Here is a 17,500-nt window from a genome sequence, read left to right as displayed (position 1 = left end):
ACGACGAGCTGGTCCAATGCCTTCGCTCCAAGTCGGTAGAGGAGCTTCTGTCAGTCAGTCTTCACATGCCTGCCTTCAGCACCCCGTTTGGACCCATCATCGACAACATCACCGTCGAAGGTGACCCCAGCGTGTGAGTAGCTCATCTTCGCAGGGACGGCAGGGAAAAAGAGGGAGAGGAGGGGGAGGGAGGATACGAAATGAAAAAGGGAGATGGGAACAAACAGGATGAAAGATAAAAGATGGTAAGTCAACGGGGGAACAAGGACGGGAGGAGAGGGTAGGGGAGAGAAGGGGAAGTGAAAGAGAAAAGGTAATGAAAGTGTTAAGGGGAGAAGGAAAAAGAGGTCCAATTGGAGAGTTGGGCAGATGGACAGGAAAGGAAAAGATGGTGGATGGAGGAGGGAAAAGAGGAGAAAGGAAGCGAGACAGAAAAGAATGGGAGTGTGTAGTATGCGTGTGTGTGTGTGTGTGTGTGTGTGTGTGTGTGTGTGTGTGTGTGTGTGTGTGTGTGTGTGTGTGTGTGTGTGTGTGTGTGTGTGTGTGTGTGTGTGTGAGTGTGTGTGTGCGCGTGGACGCAGTGAAGATGGGAAACAGAAGAAAAGAAATCGAAGAAAAGAATGAAAAGAAGAGGAGAAAAGAAAGCATGAGTGATGGAAAAATAAACTAACGACCGGTGAATATTCCCTGCTCTTTCTATTTTCAACCGCTGATGAAGAAACAGTAGCATACTTATACAATATAGACAACATTCCAGAGATTCAGTAGTTTCCATATAACCTATATCTCTTTCATTTTATTTATTCCTCCATTTAATTGCCTTTGGCTTATTTGAGTGTTTCCAGGACTTATTTGTTATGCATGTAAATAATAACCATAATGTGGCACCATTTTGAAGTGCAGTTTCGAATGATCCGTCAGGTAATGTGGGACCATTCGGGACGGCACTTACATAGTACTAGTACCCATAATAGTATCATGGCAATTATGGGCTGCAGTTCTATCCCGATCTATCCATCCCGACAATCTCGTTTTGCTGTTGTGTGCTATTTTGTATTTTATACGTTGGTTTATTTAGTTGAGGATATACGAGGGGTGATCAAAAAGTAATGACAGTGATACCATATATTTTCACGGTACAGAGGTAAATCCAAATAGTGGCCTACATTCCTTCAAAGTACTCCCCTCCTGCCTCTATGCAACGTTCCATCCTCTTTCGCCACTTCATGAAGCACTCACGGTACTCAGAAGCCGATATACCTCGTAGCTCTGAATTGACTGCTCGCGCCAGATCTTGGATGCGATGAAACAGCTTCCCTGCGATCGCACCCTTGATCATTGGAAACAACCAAAAATCACATGGAGCAAGGTCAGGCGAGTAGGGTGGGTGGGGGAGAAGTGTGATCCCCTGCTGCTCCAGGAACTGCACAGTGAGGCGAGCTTTGTGGGGGGCAGCATTGTCATGGTGCAGCAAAAGTTGCGATCGGCGACGGGTTGGTGCAGTCTTGGCCTGATATTCCAGGACTCGAGGAAGGACGTGATCAGTGTAGTACTGGGCTGTGATAGTACACTGTTGAGGCATTACATCCACACACATTGGTCCTTGTGAATTGAAGAAGATGGTGAAAAGGCGCTTCCTGCTGCGAAATCCTTCCTTCAGAATCTGAGGTCGAGGTTCTTCATCACTCAACCACACCATGTTAGACTGCTTGTCTCTGGTGGTGAAGAAAGAAATCCAACACTCATCTCCGGTAGCTACATCTGAGAACCGTTTCGAACCATTTGGCTCGAATTCAGCCAGCCATAGACGACAAATCCGCAACCGTTCGCTCTTCTGCTCTTCCGTAAGCAAATGAGGTATCCATCGAGCACACTTCTTCCTCAGCCCTAAGTGTTCATGCATGATGTCATGTGCGCTCCCATAACTGACACCGAGCTCCAAGGATAAGAATCGAAGAGTAACAGTTGGATCTTCGTCAATGATGGCCCGCGCACGGACCGTCGTTGCTTCGGTCACGGATGACCGAGGGCGGCCAGGACGATGATCATCTTCTAGCTGCAATTTTCCGGCTACGAAAGCTCGAATCCAGCGGGAAACAGTTTCCAGTGATGGAGTAGACTCGGGAAAAACTTGCAACAATTCCTCTCTGATCTCCGTTGCTTTTTTCCCGAGTTTCCACCTTGTGAAGGTGTAGAATCTGCAGCCTTCTTTCGAAAAATCCATGTTTCCGGTTAGAGAAGCAAACCAACAATGACACAATCGCACAGCGCACCGATAAAATGTAAGCTAGACAAACAGCGACAAGCTCAAACATGTAACAACAGGCAACACTTGCTGCCCCTTGCTCCCCAGCCCCCCAACACTTATAGTCTCTCAACTACGAGTCCGACTGTCATTACTTTCTGATCACCCCTGGTATATATATATATATATATATATATATATATATATATATATATATATATATATATATGTATATATATATACATGTACATATATATATGCATATAAATGTATATATATAGATATACATATATATATACATATGTACATATATATATATGTACATATATATATATATATATGTACATATATATGTATATATATATATATATACATATTATATATGTATATATATATATATGCTGGGAAATTGTGACAAGTTGATAAAGGTGGAAAAAGAAGTCACGGGTCTAGTTCCGAGTTTTTTTTTTTTTTTAGTTTATTCCTGACTGATTTCCCTAACTAATGCTTCCTAGGCTAAATATAACCTTCCCTAACTAATACATCCTATGATAAATAATGCTTTACATAACTATTACATCCTATGGTTAATATATAACTTTCATAACTAATACATCTTATGATGATACCACTTTCCCTAGCTAATGCATCGTATGATAGATATTACACTTAAGAGGTCCAGATTGGTAATAATCAAGACTGAACAGTTCAGTACTTACTACCTTGTGAACTCAGGCAGGTATGCAACAGGACAGCAAGCGAGGCCATAGAGACAGGAGGGTGAGAGGGTTGTACCCCGTAGGTCAAAACAGGAGAGAGAGCGAGAGAGAGTCAAGCTCTGCCTTCATTATAAGTCACAAAAAGGGGCGTGGCTTCGCAAGTTAGAACTTGTAGAATAGGAACAGGAGCGGGGATAAGAAAACTGGCTCTTCAAGTTGGGACCTGCAAACCAACCGACTGAAGTACATGAATTTCCCTCGCTTGGGTCGTGATAATTTCCTAACAGGTTTTCAAGTCCGTGAAGGTGCCAGCAAACCAGAACCCCCAAGAATCAACAATCATTATGATTTGCTGTTTGATCGCCTGACTAGAAATATGACCAATTTAATAGCTGCCTTGCAAGCTGACATAAATTGGCTTGTTTCGGTACATTGAGATTAGATCCAGTCTGGTCTGGTTCCATTGTTAGTTCTCCAAAGGAGTTGCCACTAGGTTTGTATTCGGGTCACTGATTGGTTCTCCTCCAACACACCCAAATACAATCTTTACAACACTCACATGGATTGAAAGAAAAATAATGCAGCAAAGCACTGGATACTTTCCTGTCTCAGAAGATATTGCAATCTACAAATTAATCCTGCAGATTAAGTAGTCACAGCTATTCGATGGAAATGAATGGTAGATCGTCCTGGAGGGAATACATATAATAATGTACTTCACTGGACGCATCAGTGTCTTAATGGATAGCATTGGAATAGAAGAAATTCTTGGGGCAGCATTTAATGGCGTCAGTAACATGTTGAATGGTAAAGCATGGCCAAAGGCAGTCAGAAGACTGAAGATATTAGTCACATCAATCGCCCTTTGTGATCTCTGATAAAACACCAGTAGATACCATTCAAGAAAACCTAGAAAATGCTAGAACTTACCGAACAGGAAGACTCTAGGTGGACTGCTTGATAAATTTAGTTATGAAGTCAGAACATGAATGCAATTGGCTACCGTTCTTCTTCGCTGCAGGCCATTGAAATCATACCCCATCTGGGGTATTGGATGCATGTTATTGTGGGATTAGAAGTTGCTCAGGTCTATATGGGCTGTCCGATTGTTAATACTGTCCTGCACCACTTCTCTGAATATTCATTTGATTTTTCGGAGAACCCTGTGGTCGGGGAGAAGAAGTACTGCTACCGAGTGTTTCCATTTGATTCCAGAGGTAAACACAAGGGTAATGGGCCGGGGATTGGAGATTGTTAAAGAAAATGAAGATAACTGGAATATAAGCTAGTTGTTATTTGCTGACGACGCTGCGCTTGTAACAGGATCAGAAGAGGGATTAAGGAAGATAGTGACGGAGTTTGGGAAAGTGTGCGAAAGAAGGAAGTTGAAGATAAATGTGGATAAAAGTAAGGTGATGAGATGTACAACGGAATAATGTAGCAGCAAATTGGAAGTGAATATTAGGGGAGAAGGACTGGATGAAGTGGATAGTTTTAGATACTTGGGTGCGAATGTGGCGAGAAAGGTAGGAGTGGAGGTGAATGAAGAATGTATATTGAGAGAAGCAAATAAATGCCTTGGGGGATTAAGAAGTGTAATGAAAAATAGACTTATGGAAATGGATTCTAAGAGGAGATTGTATGAAGATTGTATGACAGTACTGTATGGGGTAGACACATGAAAGATAAGAGAGGAAGAGATTAAATGTGTTTGAAATTAAATGCATGGAAAATATGGTTGGGGTTACTAGGCTGGATAGAGTGGGAAACGAGGAGATGAGGAGGAAAGTGGGGGTGGAAAGGGAGTTGGGAGATAGGGTTGATGAAAGAGTATTAGGATGGTTTGGACACATAGGAAGAATGAATGAAGAAAGGTTAGTAAAAGAGGTATGGAAGGCAGAGGTATGAGTGAACATGAAAGGGTGACCAAGGACGAGATGGATGGATGGGGTAAAAGGAGCGTTGGGAGAGATGGTAATATCTGTTGGGGAAGGAAGGGAGAAAACAGACGATAGGGGTGAATGGAGAGTTATTGTGTATGGATAATGCTGTGATGCATGGGAGTGGGTGGGGGTGTGTGGAGGGAGTAAGGGATTATGTGTGAAAGATATTTTGACGCAACCCGAAAGGATTTCTCCCCGTCTTCTCTTTTTGCGCATGATGGAACATTAATTGAGAGTTGACTTTATACTGTATATGTATGTATACATATGTATATGTATATGCAGAAAGATCACTATAAACAACACGTGATCCACAAATTTGCTGGTAACCACTAAGGAAATCGGAAGAAAACAGTATATCCCAAGCGCTTTCGTGTAATTCACATCTTCAGGGGAATACAGAAAAAGTTGTATTACAAAGAGGTTTAAAAATAACAAGATTATACACTAGGAAAGGAACAGGCAAGGTGTGAGATGTCACAAAATTAAACACTAGGAAAGGAACTGGCATAGCACAAGATGACACGAAATATTACACTAGGAAAGGAACCGGTGAAGGACAAAAAGTCACACATGAAAAAAGAATAAGTCTTGGTACACAAAGTCATCAAAGAAAAAGAAATCTAGAGAACAGCACAATTCACCAAATTAATTTTGATCATATACAACCTGATTACAAATTTTGTTAATGATGAATTTATCTAATTTATAAATGCCATTACTGATATTAAGAGTAGAACCTTCAGAATTTTTTATCATACTACTTTCTATTATGTTTCTATTGACAAATGAATTACAAGAAATGATAGAGGAAGCATTAGTCCAATTAATACAATGATTGAAGTCTTTCATGTGAACAAATAGAGCATTGGATTCTTGTGCTGTTCTAACACTATATTTATGTTGTTTAATTCTAGTTGATAGTTCTTTGCCCGTTTGTCCAATGTAATACTTTTCACAATCTCTGCAAGGGATTTTGTATATGCAACCATCAGAATCAGCGGGAGAATTTTTTATTATTAATTTCTTAAAAGTGCATGGGTTATTAAACACTACTTTAACATTCCATGTTTTAAGTAGATGAGGAACTTGAGAAAGATTGTTATTGTAAGGTAATACTAAAAGATTCTTAATGTCAAAAAGGGGAGGGGGTTGATTCCTATGAAAAGTTTTTTTCGCCAAAGAGAGAGCGTTATCTAAAAATGTAATCAGGTTGTATGTGATCAAAATTAATTTGGTGAATTGTGCTGTTCTCTAGATTTCTTTTTCTTTGATGACTTTGTGTACCAAGACTTATTCTTTTTTCATGTGTGACTTTTTGTCCTTCACCGGTTCCTTTCCTAGTGTAATATTTCGTGTCATCTTGTGCTATGCCAGTTCCTTTCCTAGTGTTTAATTTTGTGACATCTCACACCTTGCCTGTTCCTTTCCTAGTGTATAATCTTGTTATTTTTAAACCTCTTTGTAATACAACTTTTTCTGTATTCCCCTGAAGATGTGAATTACACGAAAGCGCTTGGGATATACTGTTTTCTTCCGATTTCCTTAGTGGTTACCAGCAAAATATATATATATATATATATATATATATATATATATATATATATATATATATATATATATATACATATATATATATATATATACATATATTATTGTGATTAGTTCTGCTGTGGTATATTTGTAACTTTATAGAGGAGAATATTGTTGTGTACCAGTATTAGTTGTGTATTACTCTTTCACATTTTGTTTTTTTTTTCTCCACTAACCCACGGCAAATGTTTGTCCACACCGGAGCTATATATACATTATAGGTTTTCAAATCTTCTCGTTTTCGTTGAAATTTATGAATTCCTCCCTATTTACTCCTAGAAAGAATGTTCTCAAATCAAGGAAATTTGTCCTTTGTAGTACTAAATTTTCACAAATTATTATTTCTGTCAAAGGTGTATGTGAGTTGTTCTTTAGTTTCTTTGCTTTGTTGGAGAAGGATATGCTGTTGTGTATTAGCATTATGATTCAATCTTTATGTTATAATTTGTCTTTGATTGTTGAGTATTCTGAATATTTTGGTAGTATGGTCTATGGTGAGACATATACGGGTGGCTTGTTTGAGATGCTGTTTATGTTTATTTATGATCTGCTGATTCAGCCTAAAGTAACGAACCATTCTCCATGAAAAGACTAAGACAGTGCCATTTGTAAATGACTTTTTTTAGGCAAGAAATGTTATATGTTACGCCATTAACTTCTTCCATACAATGTTGCCTAATTAGGCGTCATAAAGCGCAAATGTATATGTGAGGATGTTAATGTCGTCGTCTTGATTATCTTTATTTTGTAATTGTAGCTGAGGTATTCCGAATCCTGTGAACTGGCTTGGTCACATTTTCTGTGTTTATCATTACTTAGTGACAGAGAATGAATAATACAGCAGTGACTTTATATTTTATAACGCGAGTATTGTGATGCATCAATCATCGTACAGGCAGATGGTGCGCGCGAAAATTTGAAGAAATATTGAAGAGGTTAATATGAACTCGCTTGCCACTGCACAGCCTTACATAGTCCCTATTCCTCATTTTTCGCACAAGTGCCCACGCTCTTAATAGTCCAGGAGCATTAGCTCAAATATGGCTTCAAACCGGAACATATTAGTAACAAGCTGAAATTTTCAGAAAGTGCTCAGAAGACCTTCCCTAATAACATACTAAAAGTCCCTAAGAATCCTCTTCGAGGGTTTTGAGAAATTCAAGATGGCGTCCAAAATGGCCATCAATATCATATTTTGTTATATCTTAGGTCTCAATCAAGATAGAAACACAAATGAAGTATGAAAATATAGATTATCAGTCCCAAGGAATTAATTTGTGTCAGTGTATGTGTGATAAATTGAGCCTGTGTCATGTTTTTGAGTTACAAGTACATTCACAGATGTTGTAACAAGTAATTCTGAAACGTCACAAAGTTTTTTAGTGATACATGTAAAACCATGATTATCAATTGATGAAAGTATTAGCCTGATTCATATGTTGTATGTGATGTCAAATTTTGTTTGTTTTTTAGAGTTCAAGATGGATTCGTGCGTTATTTGCAAAGAATTATGCACCAAGGATTATGTACAAGTAGGAGCCAAGGGAAGGAGAACCTTAGTAGCAGCAACCCTGGAGAGGAAGTATGGACTTTATGAAACTTTGGAGATACAGAACCCTCTGACACATCACATGGCCTGCAGGAAGGCCTACACCCGGCAGTCCTCCATCAGGTCCGCGAAGAGGAAGTCAGAAGAACCTGTGCTACAAGAGGAGGTTCAGCCACCCACTCTAAGATAAAAAACTCCATAGTTTGATATCACCACACACTGCCTGTTCTGCTCTGAAGTACTGCCAACTAGTAGCAGACTTACTACAAAACGGAAGATGACCAGTAATGTGGAGACAATGCCCTTCAAACAGAACATCTTAGACAGGGCAAAAGAGAGGAATGATGAATGGGGAGAAATGGTTGCCAAAAGAATGATTGAGGCATCCTCTGACTTGGTTGCTGCTGAAGCCGAATATCACCGTAACTGTGCCCAAGAATTTCACAGCAAATCTGAAACACAGAAATCAGTTGGCAAGCCACCTAATGTTCTGAAGCAATCTGCCTTCAATGAACTTTGTGCCTATCTGGATGAAAATGATGAATGTCAGTATGCTGTGTCTGACCTCATGGAGATGATGGAGACATTCTTGCATGGTGAGGAGGGCTACTTCATGAAGTAGTTGAAACAGAAGCTGAAGGAAAGATATCAAGATGACATAATCATTACAAGCCTTCCTGGAAAGTCGAGCATTGTTAGCTTCAGAGATTTAGCTCACCGCATTCTTCGAGAAAAGTGGATGGCAGACAGAGCAGCAGACAAAACAGAGGAGAGTGAAAACATAATTGAAATGGCTGCGTCAATTATTCGTGATGACATTCGATTGTCTGTATTTGACCTCAGTGAATATCCCAGTTTGGAAGGTACTGAAAATGGGTTGTCTATGATTCCTGGGTCTCTGAACCTCTTTCTGCACAAGCTGTTGGACCCAAAGGGCAAAACACAGGTGTACTGAACAGGCGATATACTGCCATAGCCCATTCTGTTATTTCTGCTTGCAGTGTATCGGCAAGGGAAGCGCAAGGCATTCAACCTGGTTCACAACAAGAAGGAGTATGATCAGCTCAAGACATTCTCTAATACTGGAAGCACTCACCAACAAGTGCAAGAAGCAGGTGAAAGTTTCCTCCTGAAGTTGTATGGTGCACCTCATGGTGTGTCACTGGATGAGTTCCGCTACACTGCCTACAAATAGGCAATCAGCAGAACATCTCTGTCCTCATCCTTCCAACTTGCAAGTTTGCCTCCGACAAGTGCTGCAGCCGAACAGTATTCCCTCAGAACTTATCACACTGTTCAGGAATGGATGGGCAGGCCCTTGCAGCCAACAGCCTGGGGATGGAAGCTGGAGGACATCCTAATTCCAGTTGAAACTGACCACCCCATTGCCCCCGACTGTCTGCTCAACATGATCTCATGTGGCTACAAAGCAGATAGCTGTGGAGCATCATGTAGCTGCAGGAAGATGGGGTACACTGCTCTGCCAGGTGTACAAAGTGCAGTGGTCAAACCTGCAACAATGCAGCACAAATGCCATCCTTCATTGATGATGACGAAGAGACTGAAGCACCAAGACCAGTTTCTCCTGAAACTGATGACGAGGATGATGCCTAAGACCATCGTCAAAATTTATTTGATTTATTGATTTATTGATTGATTATTTGATTAAAATTCTATAATTAGGACTACAGCTAAGCAATTTTGTCTGTAGTTAAGGTAATGGTTAAGTGTTGTTTCTTGCTACTGGCATGACTTTTATTGTATAATGTGTGCATGTTCAGGTTCATAAACATGTATTTTGTTTTTATTTTGCTAATTATTCCATTTAAAATTCAGATAATCCAAAAATTAGTTAGAGAATTGAACTCCTTGCCCCAAAAACATATATATTGACTTATTGTTTGACTTTCTTGATGTTTGGGGCTTGAAATATGACAAAATCTAAAATTGGCTGCCATTTTGGACGCCATCTTGAATTTCTCAAAATCCTCGCAAGGGGTTCTTGAGGACTTTTAGTATGTTATCAGAAAAGGTCTTCTGAGTACTTCCTGAACATTTCAGCTTGTTACTAATTTGTTCCGGTTGAAAAGCTAATACTCCTGGACTATAAGCATCTCGGCTAGCGAGGATCTCATGTTTGGTAGCACGATCAATTCAGCGTGTTCTATTTAGTATTTGTTATTATGGTGCCTCTTAGATGGACATAATATGTGGCACTGGACTCATGTGTTGTAACTTTCATTTATATGTTTAACTATCGATTTGTTTACTTGTTTATTTACTTATTAATTGATTGATTGGTTGAATTGTTTATTTATTTATTTACCTATGCTTATTTATTTATTTGTTATATTTGTTTGCTCATTTATTCATTACTTATCAATTAATTTATTTACTGTTTTTTATTTATGCATTTATTTGTTTGCTTATTCGTTTGTTTATTAATCTATTTTATTCGTTAATCTATTTATTCATTTGTTTACTTACATATTTATTTGTTCATTTATACATTTGTTTACCTAGTTCTTTATTTATCTATCTATCTATCTATCTATTTATGCATTTGTTCATTTATCTATTTACTTATCTATTTGTCTATATTCACCTAAACGTCCATTCATTAATTTGTTTATTTATTCATATGTTTATTTGTCTATTTATTTATCTATTCATTTGATTAATAGTTCATTTATTTATTAACTCATTTATTTATTTATCTATATATGAATTATCTATTTACTAAAATATTTATTAATTCATTATTTATATTTGTTTATTTATTCGTTTATTATCATGCCACTAGGGTATGGTACGTCTCAATCGTGTACCTGGTAGGAAAGCCTGACCGTGTACATAGAAAAAAAAAAAAAAAAAACAAAAAAAAAAAAAAAATATATATATATATATATATATATATATATATACATATATATATATATATATATATATATTATATATATATATATATATATATATATATATATATATGCAAAATAACCACAGGAGAAAGGAAACTGAAGATGTAATATACGAAAGTACTTATTGTCTACAAGTTTCCTTTCTCCTGTGGTTATTTTGCATTTTTGTATCACGGTGATGTGATTGCTTGCGTATATATATATATATATATATATATATATATATATATATATATATATATATATATATATATATATATATATATATATATATACTTTGTGTATCGTTATTCAATGCCAGAAGAAGGAGAAAAAACTGGAATTATCAAGACACAACATTTACTACTACCTTTACGTTAGATATATATACATATGTAACAGAACTTAAATAATTCAAATGCAATACCATAAGATTATGGCTTAATTATCATAAACATTCATAGTTCTATCTATCTATATACCAAGAGGTAGGCAACTCAAGGGCGCGCACCTTCTTCCACCAATTCCACTCCCCTCAACCAATTTTTCCACCCTCTCATCCTAGCTTCTCATGGATGATGGGTCATCTCTGTTTCCCGCCCACTGCCCTGGGTCATAAGCAATGCAGTAAGACACAGTGCATCCACTGCAGAGCCACTTCACTTAATAGGCGACCCCCCACGTCCCTCTGAGCTCCGTCAGCTAAAAGAGCGTCCGCCGCCGCTCTAACAGCTGTAGCCTCTCTTTTCTACTGCCCCCTATCCCCCTCTGACTAGCTACACAATTCCACCTCCTCTCCACAAGGTGTGTCTTACATAAACACCACCGCACGGGCTCAAACAAAGCCCATGGGAGTGATCCTTAACTCCCAAATTTCGAAAAAAGGCGACCCCCCCTCTTTGTTTCCTCATGCAGAAAAAGAGTAGATGGGGAGAAATCCCTTCGGGCTGTGTCAAGATATTATTCACACATAAGCACCTCTACTCCCCAATCTCTGCCTCTCCCTTCCTTGCATAACAGTGTCATCTATTCACAGTCACTCTTCACTCACCCCTATCTCCTGCCTACTCCCTTCCTTGCTCAACAGACATTTCCCTCTTTCTCAACGCTCCCTTCACCCCATCCATCCATCTCATCCTCGGTCGTCCCCTCAAATTCACTTTCTCTACCTCCGGCTTCCACACTTCTTTTACTAATCTTTCTTCAATCATTCTTTGAGTTAAACTATGCAATACCATGCAATACAGACAAGGAATGGTGTATACACAACCTTCAGTGTTATGTGGAGAATCTTTAATTAGCATGTTTTTAATTAGATAATTTTTAACTAATCAAAAATTCTCCACATACCACTGAAGGTTATGTTTACACTATTCCTTGTTCGCAGTGCCAAAAATTTTACATCGGACAAACTGGCAAAGATATACAAACAAGAATAAATCAACATAAATGCAGTGTGAGAAGTGGTCAAATGTCTAGTGGTATTTTTGTTCATGTGAGGGACCAAGATCATGTAATTGACTGGAAAAATGCTAGTATATAACCTCTTCTAATTCCTTTACTGAAAGGAACACCATTGAATCAAGCCACATAAAACAAACTTTTGCTCAAAATATCAATCTAAGCTTAGGTATGTACAGGCTTGATTATTTCATTTCAAAGAAAATTGTTACATGTTTTCCTGTCCGGACATTTGGTCCATCTGCGACTTGAGGACTGTTGGCAATTCTCTCAGGCTTGTGTGATTCATCTTTCCGTGTTCCCTAAAATATTTTTACTTCTGTATATATATACTGTCTGTATCTCCTTTACTGTATTCCCTTGATGATGCCTTAAATAGACGAAAACGTTCGGACTACGTTTCTTATTTACCAGTGCTTTTTTTGGGGGGCAAATATATATATATATATATATATATATATATATATATATATATATATATATATATATATTATATATGTATATATATATATATCGCATATTGTTGTATGACATAATGTTATCAAAAAATATATGGTATAATTTTAAATACGGTGTGTATTGCAAAAATAAATTAATAATAGTATAAATAACATATTCGGACAGAATAAAAATAATAATGATAATAATGTGATAGTTTGAAGTGGGTAACGTTCTATCTGACACCTTACTGTACGGCATAAGATATAAATTAATTAATAAATAGTAGTATACTTTATACATAAGATAATGCAATATGAACAAAGCAAATGAAACATAAAGAAAAATAATAATAAACCAATAGATAAATAAATATATATATATATATATATATATATATTTATGTATATACATATACATACATATATATACGTTTACTAGAAGTTGCTTCTTCACCCACGCCAGCTGTTATTCTCTAGATTTCTTAGACACATTAAGTTCAGCCAATACATAAATGACCTAACAGTGAAAACAAAGAAATAGAAATAGTAAGATTAGTAGTTAGCGCTAGTTTTTGTCGGCTCAGTCTCTAATCACGTTCTATAAACTATTCATAAGGAACACAGTCGATTACACCTATAAGGTATAGTTCCCTACAATAAAAACAAAACAAAACAGACACACTGCAGACTAAATAAAATAAACCATATATAGTAACAGGATGCATTAATGTTGGTGAAGGTAGTGGTGAGGATTCTGCGCCAAGGGCCATGTAGCTGTGGTCGAAGCCGTCAACTTTGTCCTATGCACTTCGACTGTTGGAGCAGGTAACCGTTACTGCTGGGAAATGGAAAGGTGTGCGGGATTTGAAACTGCAATTAAGTGGATGCAAGACCAGCATGCTTCTGAGTGTGTTACGAGCGCGCGATTCACTAAAACACTCAAAAACAAAAATCAACTCATAGAGCTGTGGTTCTTAACCTGGGGTACCTGTACCCCCGAGGGGTACAAAACCTTAAACCTGGGAGTACGAGACATGGTAACCCGTGCTATGGTACTGTATATTTACAACGAGAAAGCAAACAAGGTTTGTATCACTCATCCTTTTCACACGCTTGCATTGTATTTGTATTGGATGGGGGTACGAGGAAATTTTCTAAGATATCAAGGGATACGGGCACTGGAAAAGGATAAGAACCACTGTTATAGAGTATCACATGGTAATGATTGGCACGCATTTCTTTGCCATAGTTGCAAAAGCCCACTCATCCATCCCATCACATAACACTAGCACGACCAACTAAATGGAGAAACACTGGCAACATGCTACTCGAACAGCTACAACAACCTATCACCTGAACCATGCAGCGCATCCATGTAAATGTATACACACGTTTCAATGATAAAACTAACTGATCACTAAACTCAGTATACCACCAAATTACCCCCAAACATCTACCGTATAGAGAAATCCATACTATGACAAACAAGAACCCCACTAGCACGACTGTGTTCAGGCTACCATCCAACTATAAAGCAATCCCAACACAGAATAGGCCTGGCCATAGAAGCAAATTGCTCCAGAAACAATCACTACACGGAAGACGCCGAACGCTTTATTCTACGCTGCTCTACTCTAGCCTTATCCAGAAAACAACACGGTATTTCTTCTTTGGGTGACTTGTGGGCCAGTCTAGTGGCCGTTGCCGTTTACCTGGGAACCCTGCGTCTCCCTCAAGAGAGACCTGGGGCAATGGATTGATTGACTGACTTATTTATTCATTCATTTATTTTTCAGAACCATGGATTCCGCCACGGCGGCCTTTGGGAGGTATGGACTTCTGTATGGTGTGACCAGGAGCGAGTGCTACAACATGTTTTCTTCCGAAGATGTCAAGAGAGGCATGAGTGAAGAGAGAAGGAACAGGCTCCTTAGAGCCTACGGCAGCAGCAACTTCGATGAAGCTGTGAGCATAACCGAAGGAAGGAGTTAAGGAGGCGAGAATGGGTTGAAAGAGAAGATGGTGGGGTAGGAGGACGACAATGTGCTGGAGAACATGGTGGGCTAGGAAGACAAGGATGAGTTGAAGGAGAGTATGGTGGGATAGAGAAACGTGGATGGACTGTAAGAAGAAAGAATAACATACTAGGGGGACAAGAATAAGAGGGAGAAAATGGTAGGTTGGTGATGGTCGAGAAGGAGCTAAAGAGGGGAAAATGGTTAACTAGGAAGTCGAGAAACAGTTATTGTTTTATACAATTGAGTAACCAAGTTAGTGAAGAGAGAATTGTTTACCTAGAGGGTAAAGAATAGTTCGAATGTGAAAGGTTTTTGAAACCAAGGGAAAGAAAGGGAGGCAAAGAAGAGAAGAGTGTACCAAGGAGACTAAGTCTAGAGTTGAGGTGTAACTGAAGGGAATATTCGAAAAGAATGAGGATGAATAGACAGAATGATGTAATATGTATGAAAGTGGCAGTTGCCGACAAGTCTATCGAAATAAACACCTGAATGTGAGGACGGAGCCATTATTAGTACGAAAAAGCTGTAACAAATGAGACGTTGTACTAATAAAGACTCCGTCCTCATATGGTGTTTATTTCGATAGAATGATGTAATAATGATATACACTAAAACGATAATTATTGCCTCCAGTTTCGCAAACAGGAAACCTGCAGCTCCACATTGGCTGGTAACTACCCTAGGGCACTCCCATTAACCTCTCTCTCTCTCTCTCTCTTTCTCTCTCTCTCTAAAAAAAAAAGTGTTGTTTTATGTTGATGTCACAAAATTATATTAATAAGGTGAGACGAGCAGTTACTGGTTGCCAGTTTTCTTGGTGTAAAAAAAAAAAGAAAAAAAAAATGAAGGAAATACAAAGTTGACAGAGAAAGTTATTGGTGCTGTTCCGGAGATTAAGTGTCAGCACCTCAGGGCTGCACCTCAATTTGAGGTGAGGATGTTCACGTCTTTCAAAGACGACGGTAGAAAAATGATTCTCTCTGGCGTCCATCTTACGAAAAAGTAGGTAATGGCCGACTGAGGAGGGAAAGACTGTTCAGGCCCACATGCGTGTATGTTTACCTAACTGTATTTACCTGTCTGTAGTATACAGGAAAGGACAAACGCTTGTTGGTCCCATCCCATTTTCTCGACTTTTTTCACATCCATGCACAACTCCAACTTAATCTATATCCTTGATTTCCAATTATCATATTTGAATTTTAACTTGTTTATTGTTTGAGCTTAGGCTATATCACTTCCTAAGCTATTCCAACTATTTATACATCTATATGGAAAATGGTATTCCTTCACATCCTTTAAACTTGTGGCCTTTCTTAACTTGCTCCATTGACCTCTTAATGCCCTCGACTCTTATTCAAGAGATCTCTTCTTTCAATGCAGTCTATGTATTTACCTAATTGTAGTTTAAAGGAAAGGAGCAACGCTCATTAGGTCCTGTCTCCTATTCTCTAATTTTGGAACATATCTAGATTCAAATTCGGGTATGGTCCTAACTATATCTTTGATTTCCAATTATCACATTTAGATTTGAACTAATGTATTGTTTGAGCTTGGGCTATATCACCTTCTAAGCTATTCCACATTTTACATCTATATGGAAAACTATATTTATTCACATCCTTTCGACATGTGGTATTAATTTAATTTCATGACTTCTTAAAGCCCTCCCACCTTTAACCAGGAGATCTCTTCTATCAATGCAATCCATCCCCTTTAGTGACCTGAACACTGTAATCATGTCACCTCTTTCTCTCCGATCTTTGATAATTGGCAGAGACAATACCTATAGTCTTTCCTCGTATGGTTTATCTGCCAGACTGGGGACCAGTTTGGTTGCTGCTCTTTGTATTCTCTCAATCTTGCTTATATCCTTCACTCTGTGTAGGACCATACTACTGACGCATATTATAGTCTTGGACGTATCAGGGTTTTGATGATTTTTTTTATCATCTCTTCATCCCTATAATGGAAAATAATTTTAATCTTCTGCAGTAGTACATATATCTCTCCCACAATCCTACTGATATGTCTTTCTGGTGACAGGTTGTCTGTTATCAACACTCCTAAACTTTCTCTTTTGATTTTGTAATGTGTTCGCTTGCGAAGGAACAGTTTAAGAATGGTCTTTTGCCACTTTTGCCCATCTCCAGTACTTGGCATTTTTTAGTATTGAACTTCATTTTCCATTCTTGGCTCCATACAAAAATAGTATCTAGATATTTATGCATTATTCTAACATCCTCCTCATTTTTCATTCTTCTCATAATTTTTGCATCATCTGCAAACATGTTGGCATAACTTGTCCCTTCCATCATGTCATCAACATAGACAATAAACATTATTAGTGCAAGCACTGAACCTTGTGGTACTTCGCTCGTTACTACTCTCCAGCTCGACATTTTGTTCTTTACTACTGTCCTCATGTATCTTTCCTTCGAAAAGTCTTTAACCCATTCTAACATTTTGTCTCCCAGTGCTTCAACATGCTTAAATTTCCCATAAGTTGACTGTGAGTTACTTTATCAAATGCCTTTTCTAGGTCCAGGTACACATGGTCCATCCGCCCCTTTCTATCTTATAGCACATCAGTCATTCTCTAGTAAAAGCTTAAAGAATCAGTCATTCTCTAGTA

At 38.2% G+C, this 17,500-nt stretch overlaps 1 protein-coding gene across 6 annotated transcripts in view; it reads left to right on the top strand.

Annotated features, from left to right (window-relative positions):
• Positions 1-17,500, top strand: part of LOC143033450 (uncharacterized) — a 622,033-nt gene that overhangs the window by 585,881 nt on the left and 18,652 nt on the right. For all 6 annotated transcript variants that reach the window (XM_076198912.1, XM_076198908.1, XM_076198910.1 and 3 more), the window contains 2 exons: positions 1-133; positions 14,644-14,812. The exon at positions 1-133 is cut by the window's left edge and continues 37 nt beyond it. In XM_076198912.1, coding sequence (XP_076055027.1) covers positions 1-133; positions 14,644-14,812 — 302 coding nt within the window. The remainder of the gene's footprint in view (positions 134-14,643; positions 14,813-17,500) is intronic.

Source organism: Oratosquilla oratoria, chromosome 15 (genome assembly GCF_046742065.1).
Source record: "Oratosquilla oratoria isolate Oo_2021 chromosome 15, ASM4674206v1, whole genome shotgun sequence".
In the NCBI taxonomy this organism is placed as follows: domain Eukaryota; kingdom Metazoa; phylum Arthropoda; class Malacostraca; order Stomatopoda; family Squillidae; genus Oratosquilla; species Oratosquilla oratoria.
This window is presented reverse-complemented; position numbering and strand designations above follow the sequence as displayed.